Consider the following 23,771-nt stretch of genomic DNA (forward strand, 5'->3'; position numbering starts at 1 on the left):
ATGCCTTGTGTGGCTGACACATGATGGTGCTCCAAAGAGGAAAGGACAGGACATGGGTCTGGTGTGTTCTTCTGTGTTTGCCCTTCACATTTTTTTTGTGATCAACTTTAAAGATAAAGAGACATTCACATATAATGCTGATTGAAATCATGTTTGGAGCTAGACTTTCTATTAAAAGCCTCTTTAGCGTAGGTATAAATTACATGGAGGGATCTTATCGGGTAAATGTCTTATCTTGAGCCTTGTTTTCTCTGATGGCTAGTGCATTGTTAGATTTCTTGCTCCATATTTTGTTGTTTTTTGTTTTGTTTTTTAATCCTTTAGCAAAAATTATACTAGCCTAAGGAGTTCCCAAGTTAAGTTTTGTTCAGTGTTCAGGCAAACCAAATTATTATATTTCCAGATTTCCTTTTACTTTTGCTGCCATTCACGAGGGAGGAAAAAGCAGACTCCTTTGATGTGGAGAAAGAGAGAAAAAAAAGCAATATATCACTTCCCTGAAATGCTCCCTGAAAGAGCATTTCTCAGTCTCTCATGTGAGAAAGGATTAGCACCTCCAGCAGAGGTCCTGTAGCTCACAGAATCGGGCAGCAACCCCAAGGAGCATTCCTCAGGAAGAAATACTGTATTTGAGCAAGAGTGTTTGTCCTGGCAAACAGAAGCTTCTTAATAACTGCACATCTGAGATAATGGGATACACTCCTCGGCGTCTCCCTCCCCAGGCCCTGAGGACCAGACAGCAAGTTTAAATGGACTGAAGCCAGCCTTTGTGTGACACAGAAGTCTGCTCTTACCCAAAGGTAGTTTTTTACTTCCTCGTTCAGTGTGTCCTTCCATCTTTGGCTGCTAAGGATGATGCATATGTGGATTAAGTGATTTGGAAGATTCATCTTGGATGCTTTCTTTTTCAAACGAAGTCCCATTATAAGGTCACTTGCCTGCATTTTGCATTAATAAGTTATTCAACAACCTGCAAATTAATTCATTAAGATTTTGATTGAATGTTTCTTAGAAGAAAAGAAAACCTACCTTCTTTCCAACACATTGAAGAACTTATGCACTAGCTATAGCGAGACTGCAGGAACTGTACATTCACATGTGCTGGAAAAGCTGAGAAGAAAGTTTATTTGTTAAACAAGTCTGGTTAAAAATTAGTTTTGCCAGAGCTTTATTTGTTATTTTTTTCTATATTATGCTTTCTAAAACAGAGCATGAAAAGATCCTGATTTAAAGTAGTAATAATAATAGCACCTTGTACTCATGTAGTACTTGAGACTGTCTAAAATCCTCTCTGCAAGTCTGAGGCTTCAAACAGTCTGGATATCTTTGGCTCCCTCCTTTGCTTGATCCTGCTTGAATAGAAGTTCCTAAGTGGGAGGGGAGATGAGGCCAGGCAGGGCTAACAGTGTGAGCCCTAAGATAAGGTACATGATGCCCGATGATCCTTCAGAGTTTGGGTCCAAAAAGAAATTCCAGCAGCTCTTACTTTCATGTTAGAAGTCGGGATTATTTTGCACACATAGGTGCCTTATTGTAAGAAGATTTTATTTAATTTGCTTTTTAAGAACAAAATTTGATCTTTGATAGCTAGCCTGTAACCCTCTGACCTTTCAGTAAATATCCAACTAAAGCTTTGAAATTAGGGTATTTAGTGTTTTATGGCCCAGAATAAAAATCTCCAATTCTGTTTCCAAATAGTGTAGCCTCAACACATTTTATTAAGCTCTTGACACATTCAGCCGTGTGTATTTTGTAAAGTTCCTATGGCTATTGTTTTACAATAGCTGCATCCAGAAGCATTGTAAGGGTTTCAATTAATCAGCCTTTTGTGTGGCTCAGACTATGCAAATTTATCACATCAAGCCATTCAACTGCTCATGGGAAAGCCGTGTAAAAACTGTATTGTCTTCTAGCGCCTCCTCTCATTTAGAGTGATGTTTTAATAAGAAAGCTAATCAAGTTTTCTTATGCATTATTTATCTGTTAACATGTAAGGAAGAGCTGAATTAAAATTATGTCAACTGGGATATGGCAAGTGATATGATAGATCTGGAAGTGATTCAACAGCAGAACAAGCTACAGTTTTTGTCTACCCCTCCCCCTGGGGATTATTTAAGGTGGTGGTGGTGTGAAAAATAAAAGGTTAGTTCGATAACTAGAAAGAGGGAAGGATTAGCCTTCACATTTTGATCTAGATATTTCCATTTCTGAATGTTTTAAGGCCCACAGAGATAAATGTATTCAAAGCAAATCATTTCTTACTAAGAACAGTCAAACTTGAAAGCCTTCTGTCTGCTGCTTTGGCCGTATTTTGGGCCATGTTCATTGTAGTACACTGTTTCCCACTAGAAATCCCAGCCTCAGGCCCTGTGAAACTGAGGTTGTTAGGAGGCAGTGTCCTGATGAAGTCAAAGGCCTGATCTCGAAAACTAGTGCTGCTTTTCACCTCTTTAGCCAAAGTCGGTGCCGGTGCTCCTGTGCCATCTGTTCATTAGGTTGGTCTTCTTGCCTATGCTAGCATGCCTCCTGCTGAGAGTAACGAGGTTTCTTATATAATAATAATTCCTTACATTTAAATGGAGCCTTTCTCAAAGGGCCAGGAAAGTACTTCTCAGACATTAGCTCATCTGTGCTTCTAACACAATTGCCTTAAGAGGTACGTGCCAATTATTCCCATTAGAAAGACCAAACTACTAAGGCCCCCCAACTCAGATTATCTGTTGAACAGCAGAGCCAAATTAAGGTCACTTGATTCCTTGCTGTCCCACCCTCCCTTGGTCTGAAGTCCAAGGAGTAATCATCTCCACAGATGGCATTTCCCCACATTTACAAATGTCATCAACGCTGGGCAATGGAAGAGCATTCATGCCTTACTAAACACTGGCCCTCTTCTTGCACTGTGACTATACAGAAAAAAGCAGAGCATCGTTTCACCCGTTGTTCAGCGCAGAGGGTGTTCAGCTGTACAGAATATATGGCCTTATCTGACAGTGAAGTATCTGCCAAGAGTAAAAGCAGGTGGTTCAGGTGCTGATTGGTGATTTCAGTGGACCCTCCTGCCAGATGTGTCCTGCATCACTTAGCACATTCAGCTGCAGCAATCAAAACTGTATAAATGTGCTAGTCTGAAATATTCACTTGAATTTGTCTATGGGCTGCCTCCTCCTATCTGCTTTTGAACCCTGCACCTCATCCAGTCCCCACCTCCTCACAGTACTTGTGACACGGTGTCTGCTTAGTCATGGCTAACGTGGCCACCAGCAATTAGAAAATCTCAACACATTAAAGCCTCATTGGAAACAGCTCTTAAATTAAGAATGTCATTACTGTTGTCTTCTCCAGTTGCTATTCACTTTCCTCTCTTGATATGGTTTTGGAATGCTTTAATTTTTTTCTTACTTTTTTTTCTTAGGTTCTTATCTAATCAAATTAAAGTAGTCCATTACACAGATCTAGTAACTAAAACTAATATTTTTTAAAGAGCCAAAAATGGCTTGAATAATTCAGTTGCTATTTATAATTAGAAATACCTTCTTTTAAGAAAATCAAATGACTTTTAAGACCACTCGAGTCAATTTCTGTGTCACTCTGTGAAGCCATAGAATTGGAAATAGAAAATTGATGTCCGATCCTGCACTGTCTGAGACATGGCACAGTGCTGTGACGCCGGGTCTGGAGTGGGTTGACACCTACTTGTAGCCTCTTCAGACTCCCTACATTCTTCCTTTTTACAACTTGAAATGAAGGTCAGTGATGATGGAATAATGTCCTGATGACTGGGTATCTGCAGTACCCTTCTCTAACATTGTGAGATTTGGGTTTTCTTTATTTGGTTTTGGCATCTGTTAAAAATCCTAAAGATCTGTCTGTGGTCTGATTTCCAGTAGGTCCCAGTGAGTACACTAAATGTCCTTGGCTTGTTGACTGCTGTATTTGCCTTTTACTGCCAGGAGGTTGTGCTATAAACAATGGGGTTGAGACACAGCACGAACCAGGGGATGAAATTTTATTTTAAAATCTGAAATGCTGTGTAAGCATTTAAGGTATGAATTGGTAATTGTCTCACAACAGCTTCCATTAGATATGGTTTATTTGTAGTCCATCCTCTTTTCAGGGCTCCAGGGGAAGGTTAACACACTGAAGCATACTGCATATCATTTACATTTTTAGGCCAGTATTGAAGGAAAGTGACCATAACTTTTAGGAGTTCTTAATACTGCAGTGGATTTTATGCCTCTGTCCCTGGAGAAAAGAGAATTTTAATTTTCCATTGGAAAGTAAGAAACTTACCCACTTTAAGGACTCAAGACTTCTGACACAGAGAAATACCCTTTTAAAAAAAGAAAAGTCTGATTCTAAGGTTGAGAAGTCTCTTTTTGTCCGTAATGAGTTGAGTAAAATGCAAACTTTTAAAAATCATCTGTCTAATTTGAGATTCGAGATCATCAAATTCTGTCTAAATATTTTGTTTTAACTTCTAAGCTCATTATGGCCTCTTTGTGTTAACTCGTATTAAAATCTGTCAGCTATGACTGGTCTCATAAGCACAGTCAGCGGACCAGAATAAGTTAATTATTTACTTGTGTCACTAATGCTCTTCATCTAATGAAATGCACAGCTGTGTTAGATCTGCAGTTGGATGTGTAGCTCCCATTGTCCCACAAGTCAGCAGAGGGTAGAAGCCGCAATGATGGAGAGCCCTCAGTTCTTTCTGCTGTTCTGGCTTTCTGTGTCGATTTCATGGATCTTTTATCATTCACTTTCACACAAAACAAACAACACAGGGCTGTCTGCTATGGGAACCATCTTGGCATATAAAAGGGTTTTCAGAGCCTAAAGTAATTTTAAGTTAGCGAAGATTTAATTTTTGGCTTACAGGTGCCCTTGGTTCAGATGCAGCCAAAGCAGTTCTTACAAGAGAATGAAAAAATCAGGAAGCTACTTACACGTATTTTTTTTTAAAGTGTCAGAAGGAGACAGATAGGAAGACAACTTCTCAAAAAGAAGACTCTGTATATATACAAATTCTTAATCAAATTTCAAGGAAAGTTATTAGATACTGTGATTTTAGGGGAATGACCATTTCTTCTATTTAATAACATAACAAAGTTGAATTTGCTTGGTTTAATGTAGCAACTAAAACTGAAAATACAAAGTGCAAGTCATCCCTCTCCTCTCCCTGCCATCTGAGTATGTCATGCTTCCATGGTCATTTTTGTAACTCCTGTCCCTCGCTCCTCACCTTCTCCTGTGGGAGGTTGAGCAGCCTGGTTTACATCCTCGGCAGACACTGCATCCCCTGTGAACCTCTGCGGAGGATGGTGTGTTTTCCCTCAGTTTTGTTTTCAGGGTTATAGCTGAACCCTCCGTCTCCTCACCAGCCAAAATGTCATTCTCACCCAGGCGTCCCAGGATCCGTCCCTTCAGGAACTGCTGTTTTTAACATTTTGTTCACTCCTGCACAATGTTGTTGTCGGTGCACCTAGATTTACAATTTGATCTCTTTCAAAGCAGATTTCCCAGTAACCCTAGGGTTTTGTCAGATAATTTCAGTGTGGATAAGATGGATTTTTGGAGGAAAGAAAAGAGGGTCACACACTCTGCTTGATTTAAGTTCTAACACATTGTAGTAGAATTTGAAATAAAGTGAACTGAATGACTGCTTCTATTCTTCACGTAGGAAAGTATACGTTTTTTATAATAAATAAACCATTTCAACCAAAATGCCAATTAAAGTAGCCCTGTGCTCTAGAATTCAGCTTCACAGACCTGATTACATCTTGTTGGCAGCTGCTAGAAATTGGAGTATTAATAACTAATATGAAATAGGCAGATGGCATGAATGGCCTCTTTTCCCATGGACTTTAGCTCTTGCAACTGTAACAGATCACAAAAAATTTTAAGGTAGTTTGAGGGGCTCAATGGTACAGTGCTTGCCTAGCATGCACAAGGCCCTGGGTTTGATCCCCAAACCTGCAAAAATAACAGTACAGTAGTTTAACTAGTTATGTTGAAGTTGAAATGAGGAATGAAAAATTAAGAACAGTTTTTCAATAGGTGCAGATGGTTGATAACTTCGTGGACAGGGAAAAAAGAATTTTACTACATTATGAAGACTTTTTTTTTCTTAATTCGGTGCCATTGTACACTAGTTTTCCAATTCTAAATTATGTAGATTGTGGTTAAAAATCTAAATTCTATTCCTTCTCCTCCTCCCAGGAAAAAGAAATCCCAAGAATTAAAAACTACTTAGCAACAAAATCCCCTATAATTTAGAGTAATATTAAGGGAGTAGTAAAATACAATTAATTTAAGAGAATATCCATAGTTTGCAGAGTTGGTAGTGTTTTTGTTTTATTTTGTTTTCAGTCTTAGAATTCCATTTCTGATTCCAATGTTTTTCTTCAAGAATGATTTGACATTTAATTTTCTTGTTTGTCTTTGCAAGTTCAATCAAAGATTGCTTTTTTAACATACTGTAAGCTATAGGAATTAAAATTCCTTTGGGCAGTGTAGGCTCAGCCAGGGAATCCCTGGCAAGAATCAGCAGCCAGCCAGTGTTGTGCACGTCAGCCACACATGAGGACTTACCGCAGCTTTTTAAAGCAGCATTTTACATACACCCTCTTGTTCAGTCAGTTCTATGTTGGATTCCTGTGATTTGGGTGCAGAACCTCACCGATCACCACCTAGCTGGCAAGGAGCAAGGTTTTTGCTGACTTAAAGCTTCAGGGACTTTCACTCGGGGCCCAGGGAGTCGAGTCACTACTTTTTGGTCTTCATGGCACAGGAGGGTGGGCAAGCAGCCTGATAGCATCATTGTGTGTCAGTCCAGCAGGACAGTCCACAGGCTACAGTTCTTTTCTGCAGGGAGAGTCATTTTTGCACTGTTTGTCTTGCAGGATTGTTGGAAATTGCTTTTGTTACTCTTGATAGAGACCATAGGGCAGGTTTTAGAGCAGTGGAAATAGAGATAGCAGCAGGGAGATCCCAATTAAGTACTGTATTCTTCTTTCTGCCAGTTTGCTTTACATTGCATGAAATCTTCTCTCCCCCAGGTGTTTGTGGTTTGATCGTCCCCCAGGAGGACATGCCATTTTGTGATTCTGGCATCTGTCCGGACATCATAATGAACCCACATGGCTTCCCATCGAGAATGACGGTCAGTTACATTTAGGCTTTTGAGAGACACAGCTTTCAAGGAAGAAAGCAGGCAGTTAGCTTAGTTGTAGTAAGTGGAGGTGATGGGACCCTGAAACTGAGTTTTAAAAAGAGTCCTTGACCCCTTGCTGGATAAGCAAGCTCCTAGTTCCTGGCAGTTCTGGGCCACTCTTCTACAGAGAATGAGTAGCACATCTGCACATCCTGAGTCTTCCAAGTGAGGCACTTATTAGCCCTCTGAAGAGAGCCCCTTGTGCCGAACCTATTTGAGTCTCCCTTTCAGTGACCACTTGCTATTTTCCTGGCTCCACCTCTTACTGACCGATGGCATTGGGCAAGTCACTTTATCCTTTAGTTCAGTTTCCTCACCTGGAAACTGAGGGAATGACTTGTAGGGGGTTTGAGTTGTAGAGAATTAGACTGTACATGTCAAGCTGTTTCAATAGATTGTGTCACACAGCAAGAGATCGATGAATACTGCTGCTGTTAATTTATCACTGTTAATAATCGTGGTAGTCTCATATCCTTTTGGGAGAATAAGCCAGAGATAAATAAGTAAAGAAAATTCCTGTACCGCAGGGAGGTACTTAATTAATTTGTTCACATCCCACAGGTGGGAAAGTTAATTGAGCTGCTGGCAGGCAAAGCAGGTGTGTTAGATGGCAGGTTCCACTATGGCACTGCATTCGGAGGGAGTAAAGTGAAGGACGTGTGTGAGGACCTCGTTCGCCATGGTTATAACTACTTAGGGAAGGACTATGTCACATCTGGCATCACAGGGTGAGTATGCTGTTGAGCCATTTTAAAGAAAAAGAATGATATATAATATGTAGTATATATATCTATAATATATATAGACATTATCTTTTAATAAATAGTATCTAAGGAGTGGGCTTCAAAACCGGGTATGGTGGTGCACGTCTGCAAGCCCCGCTATTCAGGAGGCTGAGCTTATAGGACCGTTTGAGCCCAGGAATTTGAGTCCAGCCTGGGCAACAGAGCAAGACCCCATCTCAAAGAAAGAAGTATGATTTAAGGACTGAACATTAAGCTTTAAAGAATAAAAAACTTTTAAGAACTCTGTTTTAAGAACTCTGATATAAGAAAATGAAAACTTAGAAAACTGATAAATTGAAGAGGGCTATTTGTGTTGGTAAGGTTATAATTTAAAAAGTAGAAAAGATTTAATTTAACAAAATGTTAGTTCTACTTTATTTTTAAGGAAGGCCTCAGTCGTATATAATGTAGAGGATTTCACTTAACTGTTGGACTTCCTCTTCATTTATTTGACTATCAGACAGTTGGTGCTTTGACACATAGCCTGAGGCCTAAAGTTGTGTTAAGCATATAATATGTGCTAGGCATCAAATGTATAAAAGTAAATAGAATAGACATGGTCCCTTTGCCTATAGAGCGAACCATTTAAGCTTGTTATTAGACATTTAAAAACCCACAAACAGTAGCATCTCAGCAGGGCCAAACATGACTCCTGCCCCCGGCCGCACTTCCTCCTTCGCTGCCCTCCGTAGCACACATCATCATCACGTATGCTGATTAATTATGCTCCTCACTGCTCTTGTATGACTCTCCACCTGAAGGGCACCCGCCTTGAGCAGGACTGGGCTCTGGGTCTCTTTACTGTTGTAGTTGCCAGGCTAGCACAAGGTATGACACAGTAGGTGCTCTACAAGCACTTGTTGAACAAAGAAATGGAAGAAAGAAATCCACATGAAAATAAAGACAACGGAGAGATGAGCAGATGCCTCTGAGGAGGTGGACATTTAAGCTAAGAGAGGAGGATAGGCCATTTGGAGGGTGTGGATACAGAGGAAAAAAACGTTTGACGCCTTCCCAGGGAAAGTGATTAGTAAATTCTGAGAACTGGAAGAGGGCAGCCCTGCTCCTGTTGAGGGGGCTCAGTAAGGTTGTAGAGGGCAAAGGCCATGTCACCCAGCAGAGCAAGGGCTCTTCCTGTCAACCTGTGGGCAACAGGTCCTTGCAATTGCTGTGAATGATAGGATTTGGACTCACCATGGGTTTTAAAGGATCAAATCAGTTGCTTAAATTAAGAAACACTTGGTATCTTGTGCCAGATCATACACAGGAACCTGGTACTTATACTTTTCTTCTGAGGTTGTGAGCTGCTTGTGGTGCAGGTGAAACTCGGCAGTCAGCATGTGAGGACAGAGCCCGTGCAGTGCTGCAGAGACTCTCCAGATGTGATTGACACGTCCACATCCAGAGCTGTTAAGAACATGGAGTGCCTCTTAAAGTGGTCTGTGCAGACAGTAACAGTGCGGATGTCTTTAGGTGCCTCCTCCTCAAAGCATTAGAGAAAATCATATTTTAGGAAAAGACGAATGGTCCCTTTCAAAAATGGTCAGTAAAATAGCTAAACGTTCATTTCAAAGCACAGTTGTCTTTGTTAAACCAGTCATCTTAGGCTCTACCCAGAAATAATGCAGTTGTTGACCAGAAAGTGTACAGAACCACAGGACCAATTTGGTGGAGCTTCTTGTTTATATGTCAGAACTGTACTGACAGATTGGGGGGTTATATCCTATGTGTAGCTGTAATCTGTGTTCCCAGCCTCACAACCTCCTCCCAATGCCCCTGGCCAGACTTTTCATTTCTTTGCTGTTTATCTCCATGGCAGAAGTATTTTTATTTGTTAGTTTTTGCTTTTCTTGTATGTTGCTGGTGGTGGAACCCCGTGCTCCTCTCACTAGGCAGGCACTCTGCCACTAAGCTGCGCCCCAGCCCTCCGTGGCAAAGCACTGTTCAGCCGGTTAGTTCAAAATATACATCCCTTGCTTGTTGTTGAGCATCATGAGGTGGAAGAATTACTCATTTATTCTGTTGATGATGCAGTAGCATGGAGGAACAGAGTTCCATAAATTCTACCCTGAGCAACCACGTTGCAGAGGACTAGAATCAGTCATTAGAACTAGAAATAACCTTGGGCTGACCTCGTTATATAACCAAGAAAACCGTTCATGCTTCCGTGGGACAGAACTGGAACAGGAACAGGGTCTCTGGATTCCCTCACCACTGCACCGTCCACTGCATTCTGTGGCCCCCAGAGTCTGGTGGGGCTTAAACCAGCTGAACGACTCCATGGCTGCCCGAGCCTGTGCTGCTGGGAGTACACCACGCAGCAGCGCCGAATGTGTGCACTTGCCTCACTGCTGAGTCTGGGGCTTGCTTTGCTCTTCCCAGTTTACATCCCACTGTGGCTCAGTATGCACCGGCATGGCAGGGGAGCTCTGAATTTGAATCCAGGCTACGCCACTCACCAGCTCTGTCTTCTCCTCTTAGATTCTCTGGCCTTATTGCTTCATCTTCAAAATAGGTGTGATAGTGCTCCCTAGGTAGTTGTGTGGATTAAGTAGCATGGAGTAGGTGCTTTCTTTCTTTAAGGAACGATGTCAAAAATGTCTCAAAGGCATCAATGCCCTAGTTGTTCTCATTCTAGATTAAAAACAAGCTTTTTATGTCAAAGCAGGTGTAGTTCACTCTTCTTTTTACAACTCTTATACAATTTTTCTAAAGATTCATTGAATAAGTTATGTAACATTTATTAAGCACCTGTATCAGACTGTTAAAGGCGCTGGAGCCACAGTGACAAAGGAGACAGCTCATTCTTGCAGTTTACTTCTTGTGGGGAAGGCAGGCAATAACCAGAGAAGTGATTAAAAATACCATAATAGCAAAAGGTGAAAGTGCACTGAAGGCAGAGACAGCTGTTGAGTGGCAGTGCTCGGGAGGAAGTAAGACTGCCCTTCAGGAAGGGAGGTTAGAAAAGGGCTCTCTGAGGAGCTGCACTATTGACAGAGCCGTGTGAATACCTGGTGGGAGAGTGTTTCAGGCAAAAAAAAAGAGTACATGCAAAGGCCCTGAGGCCTGGACAGTGTGTTGCACTTGAGGAATAAAGAGATGAGCATTGCTGGAGCAGAATGAGAAAATGGGTTTGAGGTAGGCAGGAACTGATTGTTTGGTCTTCTGGCTATTATACAGAATCTTGGCTATGTTAATTCTCAGCATGATGAGAAATGATTGGGAAGTTTAGGATAAAATACCTTTTTGTAATTTACATTTTAAAGGGACTCAACCCGTTTATTATGTGAAAAATAGATTGTTGGGGGATAAAAGTGGAAATAGGGAGAACCATGAGATTGGTTACGGTAGTCCAAGCAAGAAAGGGTGGTGAGAGGGGATCACCCTGCACACAGTTTCACAACTTGTTTAAATTGCTGTTTCTCATGATATGATACTTTTCTTTGTTTTTTGGTACCAGGGATTGAACCCAGGGGTGCTTAATGACTGAGCCACATCCCCAGCTCTTTTTATATTTTTTTTTTTTGAGACAGGGCCTTGCTAAGTTGCTTGGGGCCTTACTAAGTTGCTAAGGCTGGCTTTGAACTTGCAGTCTACCATGCCCCGTCCAAACCTAGTTTCTTTCTTTCTTTCTTTTTTTTTAAATAATTTTGGTTGTAGACAGACAATACCTTTATTTTATTTATTTTTATGTGGTGCTGAGGATCGAACCCAGTGCCTCACACATGCTTGGCAAGTGCTCTACCACCGAGCTATAATCCCAGCCCCCAAGCCTAGTTTCTTAACCCCAAACTCTGACTTTTCTTTCAGCGAGCCCTTAGAAGCCTACATCTATTTTGGCCCTGTGTACTATCAGAAACTGAAACACATGGTGCTGGATAAAATGCATGCCCGGGCCCGGGGACCACGAGCCGTCCTTACTAGGTAAGAGAGAAGCATTTATAGAAAGAACTTATGATGCAAGTCAAAATGGTCTTGCATTTTCTGGATAGAGCAAAAAGCAGACTCATTGAAAACTTTCTGTTTTCTTGAAATGTCATACTGTAGGGTATGGGCACTAAAAAAAATCCTATGTACTACCAACATGAAAAAATAGCAACAAGTTAAAAATCATTTCACACGCCCAAGAGCAAAGCCACTGAAGTCTTGCCACTGGTCTCCCAACATAGCCATTTACTGCGTACCACTTTAAGTATGGTCCTCTTCAGAAAGGTTCTTATATTAGAAGGTATGAACATGTATCCCCACACATATCAGTATACCTGTGTGCACCCATGCACCCATGTGAACACAGAAAACACATACATATATTAGTTGGTAGCCCAAATCACAACTGTACTTTAAAAAAAAAAAAAAAAAAAACTTAAGTTTTTGGAGCATAAGGTACTTATATTTGCATGGTTATTTGAATCAGCTCCAGGATTTAGGGTCCATGCTTGCCCCATTCACCACGGCACCCTCAGTATCAAGCATTACAGTGTCTGTGTTTGGGTGAATGGGTAAATTTTTTGGGAAAGAGAATTATGATCACAATTGGCCCTCTATATCCACAGGTTGATATTCACAGATTCAACCAACCACAAATCAAAAATACTGAGGGACTGGGGGTATACCTCTGTGATAGAGCACTTGCCTAGTGTGCGGTATTAGGCAGCTTTTCATCACTGAGCCAGAAATACCTGACAAGAACTACTCAGAGGAGGAAAAGTTTATTTTGGGCTCACAATTTCAGAGATTCAGTTCACGGTCAGCCCTTTCCTTTGTTCTGGGCCTGAGGTGAGGCAGAACATCATGGCAGAATGGTGTGTCAGAAGAAAGCTGCTCAACTCTTGGCAGCCAGGTAACAGGAAGATAAAGCGCTCACAGTATGAGCTAGGGACAAAATATAGTCCCCCAGGCCATTCCCCTGTGACCTGCTTCCTCCAGCCACACCCCATCTGTCTACACTAACCACCCAGTTGTCCAGTCAGATTATTAATCCATCAAATGGATTAATCCACTGATGAGGTTACAGCTCTCATTATTGCCTAAAACTCCTACCTCTGAACCTTGCTGCATGGGGGATTATGCTTTCAAAATATGAGTTTTTCAGGGGACATTCCCAATCTAGACCATAGCACTTAGCATGTGTGAAGCCCTGGGTTCAATCCCTAGACCACAAAGAGGAAAAAAAAAATTGAAGGGAAAAAAATTGCATCTGTACTAAACATGCACAGACTTTCTTGTTATTATTCTCTAAACAATATAGTATAAAACCTATTTACATATCTTTTGCATCCTACTAAGTATTATAAGTAATGTAGAGGTGCTTTAAAATGTGCTGCGTGATGACATTTCAGTCAGTGATGGACCACATGTACAGTGGAGGTCCCATAAGATTATGATGGACCTGAAAAATTCCTGTTGCCCAGTGACATTGTAGCTATGGTAACATCATAGCTCAGCATATACTCATGTTTGTGGTGATGCTGATGTAAACAAGCCTGTGCTTCCAGTTCTATGAAAGCATGGCACTTAACAGTTATATAAGAGTGCACAATACTTGATAGTGATAATAGGCAACTCTGTAACTGGTTTACAATATGCACTGTGCTATTCCACTGTTTTAGAGTGTACGCCTCCTACTCATAAAATAAGTTCACCTCAAAGCTCATATGCCGTGTTACGCTGGCAGCAGCCATGGACTTCCTGTGTTTACTGAGTCTGTGGACTGCATCATTTCTCTTGTGCTATATTTATCCTTGTGTTTTGTTCTTCATAGCCCCAGGAGCAGTAGGGAGCTATACCGTGTGCACACAGGTACACTCACCTCATAAGCCTAGATATTTAGTAAGTAGACTGCATCATAGATTTGGATAAGTGTACTCTATGATGTTTGCTCAACAGTGGAATCCCCAGACATTGCACTTCCCAGACCGTAGCCCCATTGTTGAGCAGGACTGTTATGTGGAAGGTGTATGCAGGTTGTGTGCAAACATGCCATTTTATAGAAGGGATTTGCTTGTCTGTGGATTTTGTTATCCACGGGAGTCCTAGAACCAGTCCCCTGCAGATGCAAGCCAATAACGTTACTAAACTAAGTATCCTATCTTCTTAGGACCATTTTTCTACCTGGAGGAGCTTTGGCTAGAGCAGTGGTTCTCAGTCAGTCAGGCTATTTTGCCCCCCAGGGAATACTTGACAACGTCTAGAGATCTTTTTGGTTGTCACAACTTGGGAAGAGGAGGTACTGGCATCAAGTGTGTAGAGACCAGGGATGCTGCTAAATGTCCTGCAGTGCACAAGTCAGCCCCACACCAAAGCCTTCCCAGCTCAGAACGTCAGTAGTGCAGGGGAGCAACCAGAGGAGACCAGGTGGATGTCATGCGATCTCACCTCCACTTCTTACACTGTCATTAGCTTGAACAGCGTCTCAGCTTTCATCCTTCTCATATATAAAGTGGAGGTGATTATACCTGTCTCACAGTGTGCTGGTAAATATAGAATTATATAGCACCAGTGTGAGGGAGACACTCAGTAAATACCTGGGTCCCTCTCCACTGCATTGATGGCTTGTGCAGAAAGAAGAAGAATGGAATAGCTAGTATTTTCGTTTTTCGGTTTTGTTTTTTTCCCAACCAAGAGAGAAATGTAGATGATTTAATCCCTTGACCATAAAACTGAACAAATGCATGTCAGTTGAAATAATAGGCATACATATGCTTAAAATTGCAGAAAAGAAAAGAGAGGTTGACATTGTCAAGGCAGAAATCACTTTGGTTTTGGGACTCTGTGGATTCGTTGTTTCTCCCTTAAATTCTGTCCCCTCCTAGACTTCCATATCAGTTACAATTTCTAAAAACTATTTCAAAATAACATAACTGTCAAAGCAGTTGTTTCTCTATTTTGCTCTGTTGTGTGAAAGTTACTGCTCTGATATTACTTTCATGTCTTCCATATGAAGACACTAGAGGGCAGGTTCTGTAGTCAGTTATCTCAGAATGTTAAACTACAAGAATGGGGTTCTGCCCACAGATGGGAGCTACCTGCCCCCTGGCCAGTGGTCTCAGGGGTAGGAGCACGACCCAGGGGTGGTTTACCTGGCAGATAAAAATGTGTAGATATGTCAGTTCTGACATTTTTAAAAGCATTTTCATTTGGACCTATTTGTAAGATTTTCATGTATAGATTTTTTTTTTTTTTTTTTAAGCAAATTATCTTCAACATACCGGATTTCCTATTGTCACTTGCCACCATAAGAACAAAGACAATTTAAAATTTTCAGCATATGTTGGCAGGTACTGTGTTCGCCTTTATAATACTTTAGGAGACCAGTGGCAATAACAAGGTTAAAAAAGTTCTGTGGAATAAAGCAGACTGACCCTGAGTTCATGGTTCTCTCACAGGGCACCCCTCAGAAGTGTCATAAAATAAGCTAGCCATGGAGCTCACCACCTTGCAAATAACTTGTGTGATATTTTCCAAGTAGGGCTGCCTAAATTGTTCAGAATCTCTAATTTTACCTACATCTCTGGATCCTGGATTCTTAACCTTTTATTCTTAAACTCAGCATATACATAAACCACACAGTACATTCAAGAAACTAACAAGGCCTCAAGCTATGGCAGTAACTATTGGAAACCATGTTTCTTCCAGAGTCTATTCTGCTTAGTTTTTCTGATTTTAAATAAGAGTACCAAGACATCTCTGAAAAACACTCAAAGATATTATCCCTGATTTGAAGATTGCATTGCCCTAATAACAATGATAGTGATAGTGATAGTAATGCTAGCATTGCTGTTTTATGTGATCACACATTAGTAGATTATTATTATGTCATGTAATAAATATTATATATAATTGTTATTTGTATTTAATAACAACCACCCATTACTTCTTTTCTTATTTGAGGCTTTTTGGTATTTGTGTTAGTCACCTTCCCCTCACTCTGACCAAAATACCTGACAAGAACGGCTTAGAGGAGAAAAGGTTTATTTTGGCTCATGGTTACTGAGGTTCAGTCCATGACCAGCCAGCTCCATTGCTCTGGGCCTGAGGTGAGACAGAACATCATCCAGAGGGTGTGGTAAAAGAAAAGCTGCTCAGGTCATGGCAGGTAGGAAGCAGAGAGAGAGAGGGCGCTTGCGCAAGGATCCAGGGACCAAGGACTACTCCCAGTGACCTGCTTCCTCCAGCCACATCCCACCTGCCCACAATTCCACCCAGTAGTCCATTCCAGGTATGAATCCATCAAATGGATTAATCCACAGATGAGGTTACAGCTCTCATAATCCAGTCTTTTCACTTGTAAACACTGCTGCATCGTCACATGAGCTTTTCAGGTCACAGTCCAGATCCAAACCATAACAGTACTCTTAAGCACTTTCTAAAAAAAGGAGGGGCTGAGCAGCATGCTCAGGGTTCCTGTACGATAAGTGATGGGATCCAGGTGAGCCCTGCTCCAAAGCATCATGTTCCTAGTTTATGTGGTGGGCCACCTCATTGTTTGTTTAATATAATAATTTATTTGTCCAATAACTTGTTTCAAAGGCAGCCCACTGAAGGGCGATCTCGTGATGGTGGCTTGCGTCTTGGAGAAATGGAACGTGACTGTTTAATTGGCTATGGAGCCAGTATGCTTCTGCTAGAGAGACTGATGATTTCAAGTGATGCCTTTGAGGTTGATGTCTGTGGGCAGTGTGGACTTCTGGGGTACTCCGGCTGGTAAGTGGACATAAGTCTCTTATGTCATACCCCTTTTCTCTAAAATCACAGCTCAAGAATTGTCCCTGAATCATACCCACCTGTTCTCCAGTCTTTGCCTGTGATCTCTAATGCATCCTCCCCTATCCATGCCTTCCTGTGATTGGGTATTCTGTACAAGTGTTGTCTGTCTGCATAATGATCTGCTTTCTACACCATTCCCAAGAAGTAGAGACTTTATTTCCTTTTTAATAGTATCTCAAGTACGTCTTATAGCACTATTGAACTATAAAACTCCAAGAAAATGCATTGTTAAATGTTAAAATGTATAATCTGTTAAAGAAACTTTGTAGGGAAAATTGTGTCCAAAGCCCTTGTTTGTATCTTCAGACACAGTGAACCAAATGTCTTGTCCCAGGTCTCAGAGCAGATGATGACAGAGCCGGTACCAAGACCTGGTGGCTTGATCCTTGTCTGCACTGTACTCCACCATGGCAAGGTGCTTCACATTTGAACTGTCCACTCCATGAGGGCTGAAAGCTGTCTGTCTCAGTCAGTCATTTCAGCAGATTTGCAGAATATCTGCTACTTAGCAGACACTGCTCAGGGTTCCAGAAGCACAGAGTGAGCAAGGCAGATGAAGGGCTGCTCTGAAGAGCTTGTCTCCAGTTCATTCTGATCCTGTGCTCTTGTCAATCTCTACTTCTCTAGCCTGGGACCTCATGGATGCTTCATAAAAAAATAATTGCTAAGTGATACCCTGTATCTGTCTGATTGCCATTGAGTAAATTATGCCATTTGTCAAGTTCATAACTTCTGTGTAGAAATGATCTGTGGTACACAAAGGCAACTTAGAGAGTTAACATTGCCCAGTTGGTGTTTGTGTTGTAGCAGCACCTTTCTTATTTGTAGTGGGTCTGCTGTGCCACCAAGGAACATAGAGCTTTATTTAAGATTAGTCATGATCCCCCCTCCCCAAAGTCCCCCGTAGGCAGGGGAGCCTGTGGTGCCCAGTCTCCCCTCACTCTCCTGTTGAGACAAGATCTAGCAGAGCACAGGCAGATGCTGCAGGAATGGGAAGCAACCACCACACCCTCAGCTGCCTCTTCAAAGCCGCCCTTCCTAGAGAGGGACCCCAGAAGAACAGTGTGATCCCAGGTGAGCCTTCATTGCCAGGCTTCAGGAGTACCTGGGCCACCTTTTCCCCTCTGAGTCCTTCCCAGAGCCTCCTTCCCAAGTCCCAACTTCTTGCCATCCTCAGCTGCCAGTTGGTCGAATAAAGCTGATTAAGAATCAGAACAAGGGGCTTCTTAGGACACAGTGTACACCTTGCTTGTTAAACCTTTTAGCCGATTATTTTACAACTGGTGTTGAAGAGTTGCTGAGTCTAGTCCATGAAAAAATTGTTTCATTTTGGGAACCAACAGAAGAGGTGGCCACTTGCAGTTCATTCTTTTCATAAGGTTGCAGAGATGGGGCGACATTCTTCCCAGAATAAGCCTGGCTCTTTCTTATATCAATGAGATGGGGGTTTGTTTCAGTCCTGAGATGTCTATTCGTCTTTTGAAATGCATATTGAGCTTGCTTTTCATAGTCTGGGCTGTGTAACTAAAAAAAAAAGAAAGAAAGAAAGAAAAGAAGTAGCATAATAGGAAGATGCCGGGAACCAAGTTCCACTATGCTCAAATTTGGCACAAGGATTTTTAAGTAATTTACTTTGAAAGGATAGACAGAGGAATCATTTCATTAAAAACAGTAGTTGTGAAACTTCAAGAAGAGTTTCATTTTCTTTTCCTCTTTGCTTTCTTCGCTCCACTGAATGGGGAAAAAGCAGTAAACCAGGTTCACTTATGAACTTTGAAAGTTTCCCATCTCCTCCCTGGACACTCGACTGAACTGAGGCAAATGGGAAGACCTGAGCACAGGGGTGTTCTCTGCACTATTCTCGTCTTTCCTGTCTGTCTCACATATAGATCACACACACACAGCAGTGCCTGGTTTTGAAGTTTGTTGAATGGCATGCGAAGTCCTTTGAAAGAGGACTATCAGGTTATGCAGTGCAAGGGTCTCTGCTGTAATTAAGCAGACCTTGCTGCACCATATGTTTGATTTTGAGTGGCCTGTGTCCTTGTTGCCACAGAAAAACTCCTGATGCCTTTGGTAGTCTAGCCTCCTCCTCGTTTGCTGCTTTCTGTTGGAGTAGCATAATGATGCTGTCATTTTTCCCATCATTACCTGACTGTGTTTGCTGAGTTGTGTGGGAGGGAGTGCGGTGTGGTTGGAAGAAGTCGCCCTTTTAATGAGTAGCACAATGGAGGCTGGGTAATTAGAGCAGTTCAGAACCTTAGGACGGGCCTTTGTGGATGATTTGCACATTAGTAAGGCATTGCTATGGGGAGGTTTACAGCAAGGCTGTTATTCCTCAGAAGATGCAAAGGGCAGAAGTCACAAAAGAGGGTCCCTATTAAGATAATTAGCTCATTGAGGATATTTCACTGGACAGTCATTTCTCAGTGAAGCCACAGCCACCTCCTTTTGCTGTCTTTGTCCTGAAAAATCAGTTTATTTTACTGTTGTTCAGATCAGATCAGGTTTCTACCTTTAGAAATGTTCAGACACAGGGAAAGGTAATTATACACACACACACACACACACACACACACACACACACACACACAGGTACATGTATATACACACACAGCATTGGACCTTTTAAATGATGGAAAAGTATGTAAAGGTAGGGGAGAGTAGTGAACTATCCAGAGTATGTGGGCTAGTAATGTGCTATTCTGTGTGTATATTCAGCACATACAGATATTTTTAAAAGATTAGCTTAGATTGGAGTCATAGTATAATATACCAGACGAGAAGATCAGTAAGAAGTTATCCCAGTCCAATCCACTTTCCCAGTTTAATTAAATCATGAATATGATTCCTGAATAAATTAGACCCACCCAGGTACATTGAAGATGTAATACTTAAATTCTGATTCATAAAAGAGGTCTTTAGGTAATCATTTTTTCCCCACATTTTTTATTGGTGCATTATTGTATACATCTTGATGGGATTTATTGTTACATATTTATACAAGTATACAATATCACAATATAATTTGACCAGTATCCCTCCCTAGCAACCTCCTCCTCCCCATCTCCCACCCCTTGGTCCCTTTCCTCTACTTATCCCCCTTTGATTTTTTGGAGATCTACCCCGTCCTTTGTTTTCCTTTTTCCTCTCTGGCTTCCACATATGAGAGGAAACATATGACCCTTAACCTTCGGAGTTTGACTTATTTTGCTTAATATGATGGTCTCTAGTTCTATCCATTTTCCTACAAATGCCATAATTTCATTTTCTCTATGACTGACTAAAACTCCATTGTGTATGTATACTACATTTTCTTTATCCATTCATCCATTAATGGACACCTAAGCTGGCTATTGTGAATTGTGTTGCTATAAACATTGGTATGCATGTATCACTGTAGTAATATAACTTTTTAATTCAGCAGGATAAATACTGAGTAGTATAGCTCCGTCATATGGTGGTTGGTTCCATGCCTGGTCTTTTGAGAAGCCTCCAAAGTGGTTGTACTAATTTGCAGTCCCACAAACAATGTAAAAGTATTTCTTTTTCTTCATATCCTCTCCAGCATTTGTTATTTGTATTCTTTTAAAAAAAATTTAATCTTTATTTATTAGATTTTTTTTTTTAATGTGGTGCTGAAGATTGAATCCAGGGCCTCACCCATGCTAAGCAAGCACTGTACCATTGAGCCACAACCCCAGTCCTGTTATTTGTATTCTTGATGACTTCCATTCTGACTGGTATGAAACAAAATCTCAGTGTAATTTTGATTTGCATTTCCTAATTGCTAATGATGTTGAACATTTTTTCATGTATTTGTTGGCCATTTGTATTTCTTCCTTTGAGAAGTGACTTTAATTCACTTGCCCAGTTGGGCTATTGATTTTTTTGGTGAAAAGTTTTTTGAGCTTTTATGTACTCTAGATATTCCTCTTTCAGAAGAGTAGCTAGCAAAGATTTTCTCCCATTCTGTGGGTTCTCTCTTCACATTCCCAGTTGTTTCTTTTGCTGTGCAGAAGCTATTTCATTTGATGCTGTCCCATTTATTAACTCTTCGCATTATTTCCTGAACTTTAGGGTCCTTTTAAGAAAACCATTGCCTGTCCTAAAAGCTGGATTATTGACCCTATGTTTTCTTCTAGGAATTGCATAGTTACTGTCCTAATTCTGAAATCTTTGATCCATTTTGAGTTCCTTTTTGTGCAGGATGAGAGATAAGGTTCTAGTTTCATTCTTCTACGTATGGATGACTAGTTTTCCCGGCACCAGTTGTTAAAAAGGATATCTTTTCTCCAGTGTATGTCTTTGGCACCATTGTCAAGGATCAGTTGACTGTAGATATGTGAATTTGTCTCTGTGTTTTCTTTTCTGTACCATTGATCTATGTGTTCCTTTTTATGCCAGTACCATGCAGTTTTTGTTATTATAGTTCTATAGTATAATTGTAAGTCAGATATTGTGATACCTCCAGCATTGCTTTTTTTGGCTTAAACTTCTGAAGAATAAAAGTATTCTTCCAAATGAATTTTAGGACTTTTTTCCCCCTAGTTCTATGAATAATGTCACTGATGTTTTGATGTGGATTGCATTGAATCCGTATATTGCTTTTGCTAATACGTCCATTTTAACAGTATTAATTCTGCCTATCCATGAACATGGAAGTTTTTTCATCTTCTGAGGTCTTCTTCAATTTCTTTCTTCATTGTTCTGTAGTTTTTATTGTAAAGGTCATCTTTCACCTCCTTAGATTTATTCCTAGGTTTTTGTTTTTGTTTTTCTTTTTAGGCTATAATGAATGGAATTGTTTCCCTAATTTATTTCTCAGCAGATTTATTGCTGATATATAGAAAAGCTATTGAGTTTTGTATGTTAATTTTGTATACTTTACCAAATTTATTTATTAGCTCTAGCAGTCTTGCGGTAGGGTTTTATGGATCTTCTAGATATGGGGTCATATTATCTGCAAATTCTTACAATTTGACTTTTTCCTTTTTTATTTTTATCCCTTTTATTTCCTTCTCTTGCTTCATTGCTCTGACTAGAATTTCTAGTATTATATTAAATGGAAGTGGTTAGAGTGGACATCCTTGTCCTAGATTTTAAAGGAATTGCTTGCAGTTTTTTTCCCATTTACCATGAGTTGATTTTGGGTTTTTCATATATAGCCTTTATGATATTGAGATAGGTTCCTTCTGTCCCAGCATTTTTCCATGTTTTTATCATGAATAAGTGTTACATATTGTTGAAGGTCTTCTTTGCATCTAGTGAGATTATTACTAAGTGATTTTTGTCCTTGATTCTGTTAATGTGATGAATTACATTTATTGATTTGCATATATTAAACTATCCTAAGATCTCTGGAATAAATCCAACTTGGTTGTGGATTCATTTGTTGTTGAACATGATTTGCCACTGTTTTATTAAGTATTTTTACATCTAAATTCATCCGGTACGTAGTTTTCTTTCCTTGATGTGTCCTTACCTGGTTTTGGTATGAGTATGATACTGGTTTCATAGAATGAATGGATGTGTTTCGTCCCTTCTATTTCATGGAATAATTTAAGGAGTATTGGCATTAGTTCTCCTTTAAAGGTTTGGTAGAATTCAGCTGAGAGTCCATCTGGTCCTGGGTTTTTTTTGTTGGAAGGGTTTTCATTACTGCTTGTATCTCATTACAGGTTATTGTTATGTTTAAGTTTTATACGTCCTCTTGATTCAGTTTTGGCAGACTGTTGGCAGATTGTATTTGTCTAGAAATGTATCCATTTCTTCTATATTTTCCAACTTATTGAAGTATAAGTTTTCAAAATAGTCCCTGATGATCTGTTGGATTGCTGAGATGTCTGTGGTGAGTTCTCTTTTTTCATCTCTAATTTTAATAATTTGGTTTTTCTCCCTTCTGGTTAATTTGGTTAATAGCTTATCAATCTTTCTGTCTTTTCAAAGAACCAACTCTTCATTTCATTGCTTTTGTATTTTCTTCCTGAAGTTTATTAATTTTTGCTCTCATTTTAATTATTTTCTTCCTTCTACTGATTTTGGAATTGGTTTGTTCTGTAAGGGTTTTGAGGTGTGTCATTAGGTTCTTTATTTGGGAACTTTCTGACTTTCTTATGTGGATACTTACAGCTAAAAATTTTCCTTCTATAACTGCTGCCTTCATAGTGTCACAGAGGTTCTGGTATGTCGTATCACTATTCTCATTTGAGTCTTAGAATTTTTTAACTTCTCCCTCGATTTCTCCTATCACCCTTCATCATTTAGAAGAGTATTATTCAATGTCTCTTTAGTTTCTGTAGGATTTGGTTGTGTTGATTTTCAGTTTCATTTCATTATGCTTGGATAAGATGCAAGCAATTATTTCAGTGTTTTTTTTTTGTTTTGTTTTTGTTTTTTTTTTTTTGTATTTGCTAAGTGTTTCTTTGTGGCCTAAAATATGATCTATTTTGGAGAAAGTTCCGTGAGCCACTGAGAAGAAAGTGTATTTAGCTGTTATTGGATGAAATATTCTGTAGATGTCTTTTAGGTCCATTTGATTTATAATATTTTTCAGGTACAAAGAGTCTTGTATTAAGTTTATGTCTGGATGACCTGTCTAATGGTGAGAGTGGTGGTTGAAATCACCCAGTATTATTGTACTGGGATCTCTCTGGTCCTTCAATTTGAATAGTGTCTCTTGTAATTAGTTGCGCCTATATTTGGGGCATAAATGTTTATTTATTATTGTTTTATCTTCTTGTTGGATTGTTCCCTTTACCAATATGAAGTGATCTTCTTCATCCCTTCTGATTAATTTTGATGTGAAATCTGCTTTATCAGATATGAGAGTAGCTACTCCTGCTTGTTCTCAGTGTCCATTCACATGGTATACCAATTTTCATCCTTTCACTTTCAGCCTGTGACTGTGTTTGCCTGTAAGGTGCATCTCTTGCAAATCACATAGTTGGGTCTTGTTTTTAATTTATTCTGCCAGCTTCTCTCTTTTAATTGGAGAGTTGAGACCA

General features: G+C 40.2%; 1 protein-coding gene across 5 annotated transcripts in view; it reads left to right on the top strand.

The window, feature by feature from the left end:
* Positions 1-23,771, top strand: part of POLR3B (RNA polymerase III subunit B) — a 126,586-nt gene that overhangs the window by 98,061 nt on the left and 4,754 nt on the right. For all 5 annotated transcript variants that reach the window (XM_079143077.1, XM_079143079.1, XM_079143078.1 and 2 more), the window contains 4 exons: positions 7,059-7,162; positions 7,775-7,941; positions 11,809-11,922; positions 16,528-16,701. In XM_079143077.1, coding sequence (XP_078999203.1) covers positions 7,059-7,162; positions 7,775-7,941; positions 11,809-11,922; positions 16,528-16,701 — 559 coding nt within the window. The remainder of the gene's footprint in view (positions 1-7,058; positions 7,163-7,774; positions 7,942-11,808; positions 11,923-16,527; positions 16,702-23,771) is intronic.

Source organism: Sciurus vulgaris, assembly GCF_902686455.1.
Source record: "Sciurus vulgaris genome assembly, chromosome: 5".
Taxonomy (NCBI): Eukaryota; Metazoa; Chordata; class Mammalia; order Rodentia; family Sciuridae; genus Sciurus; species Sciurus vulgaris.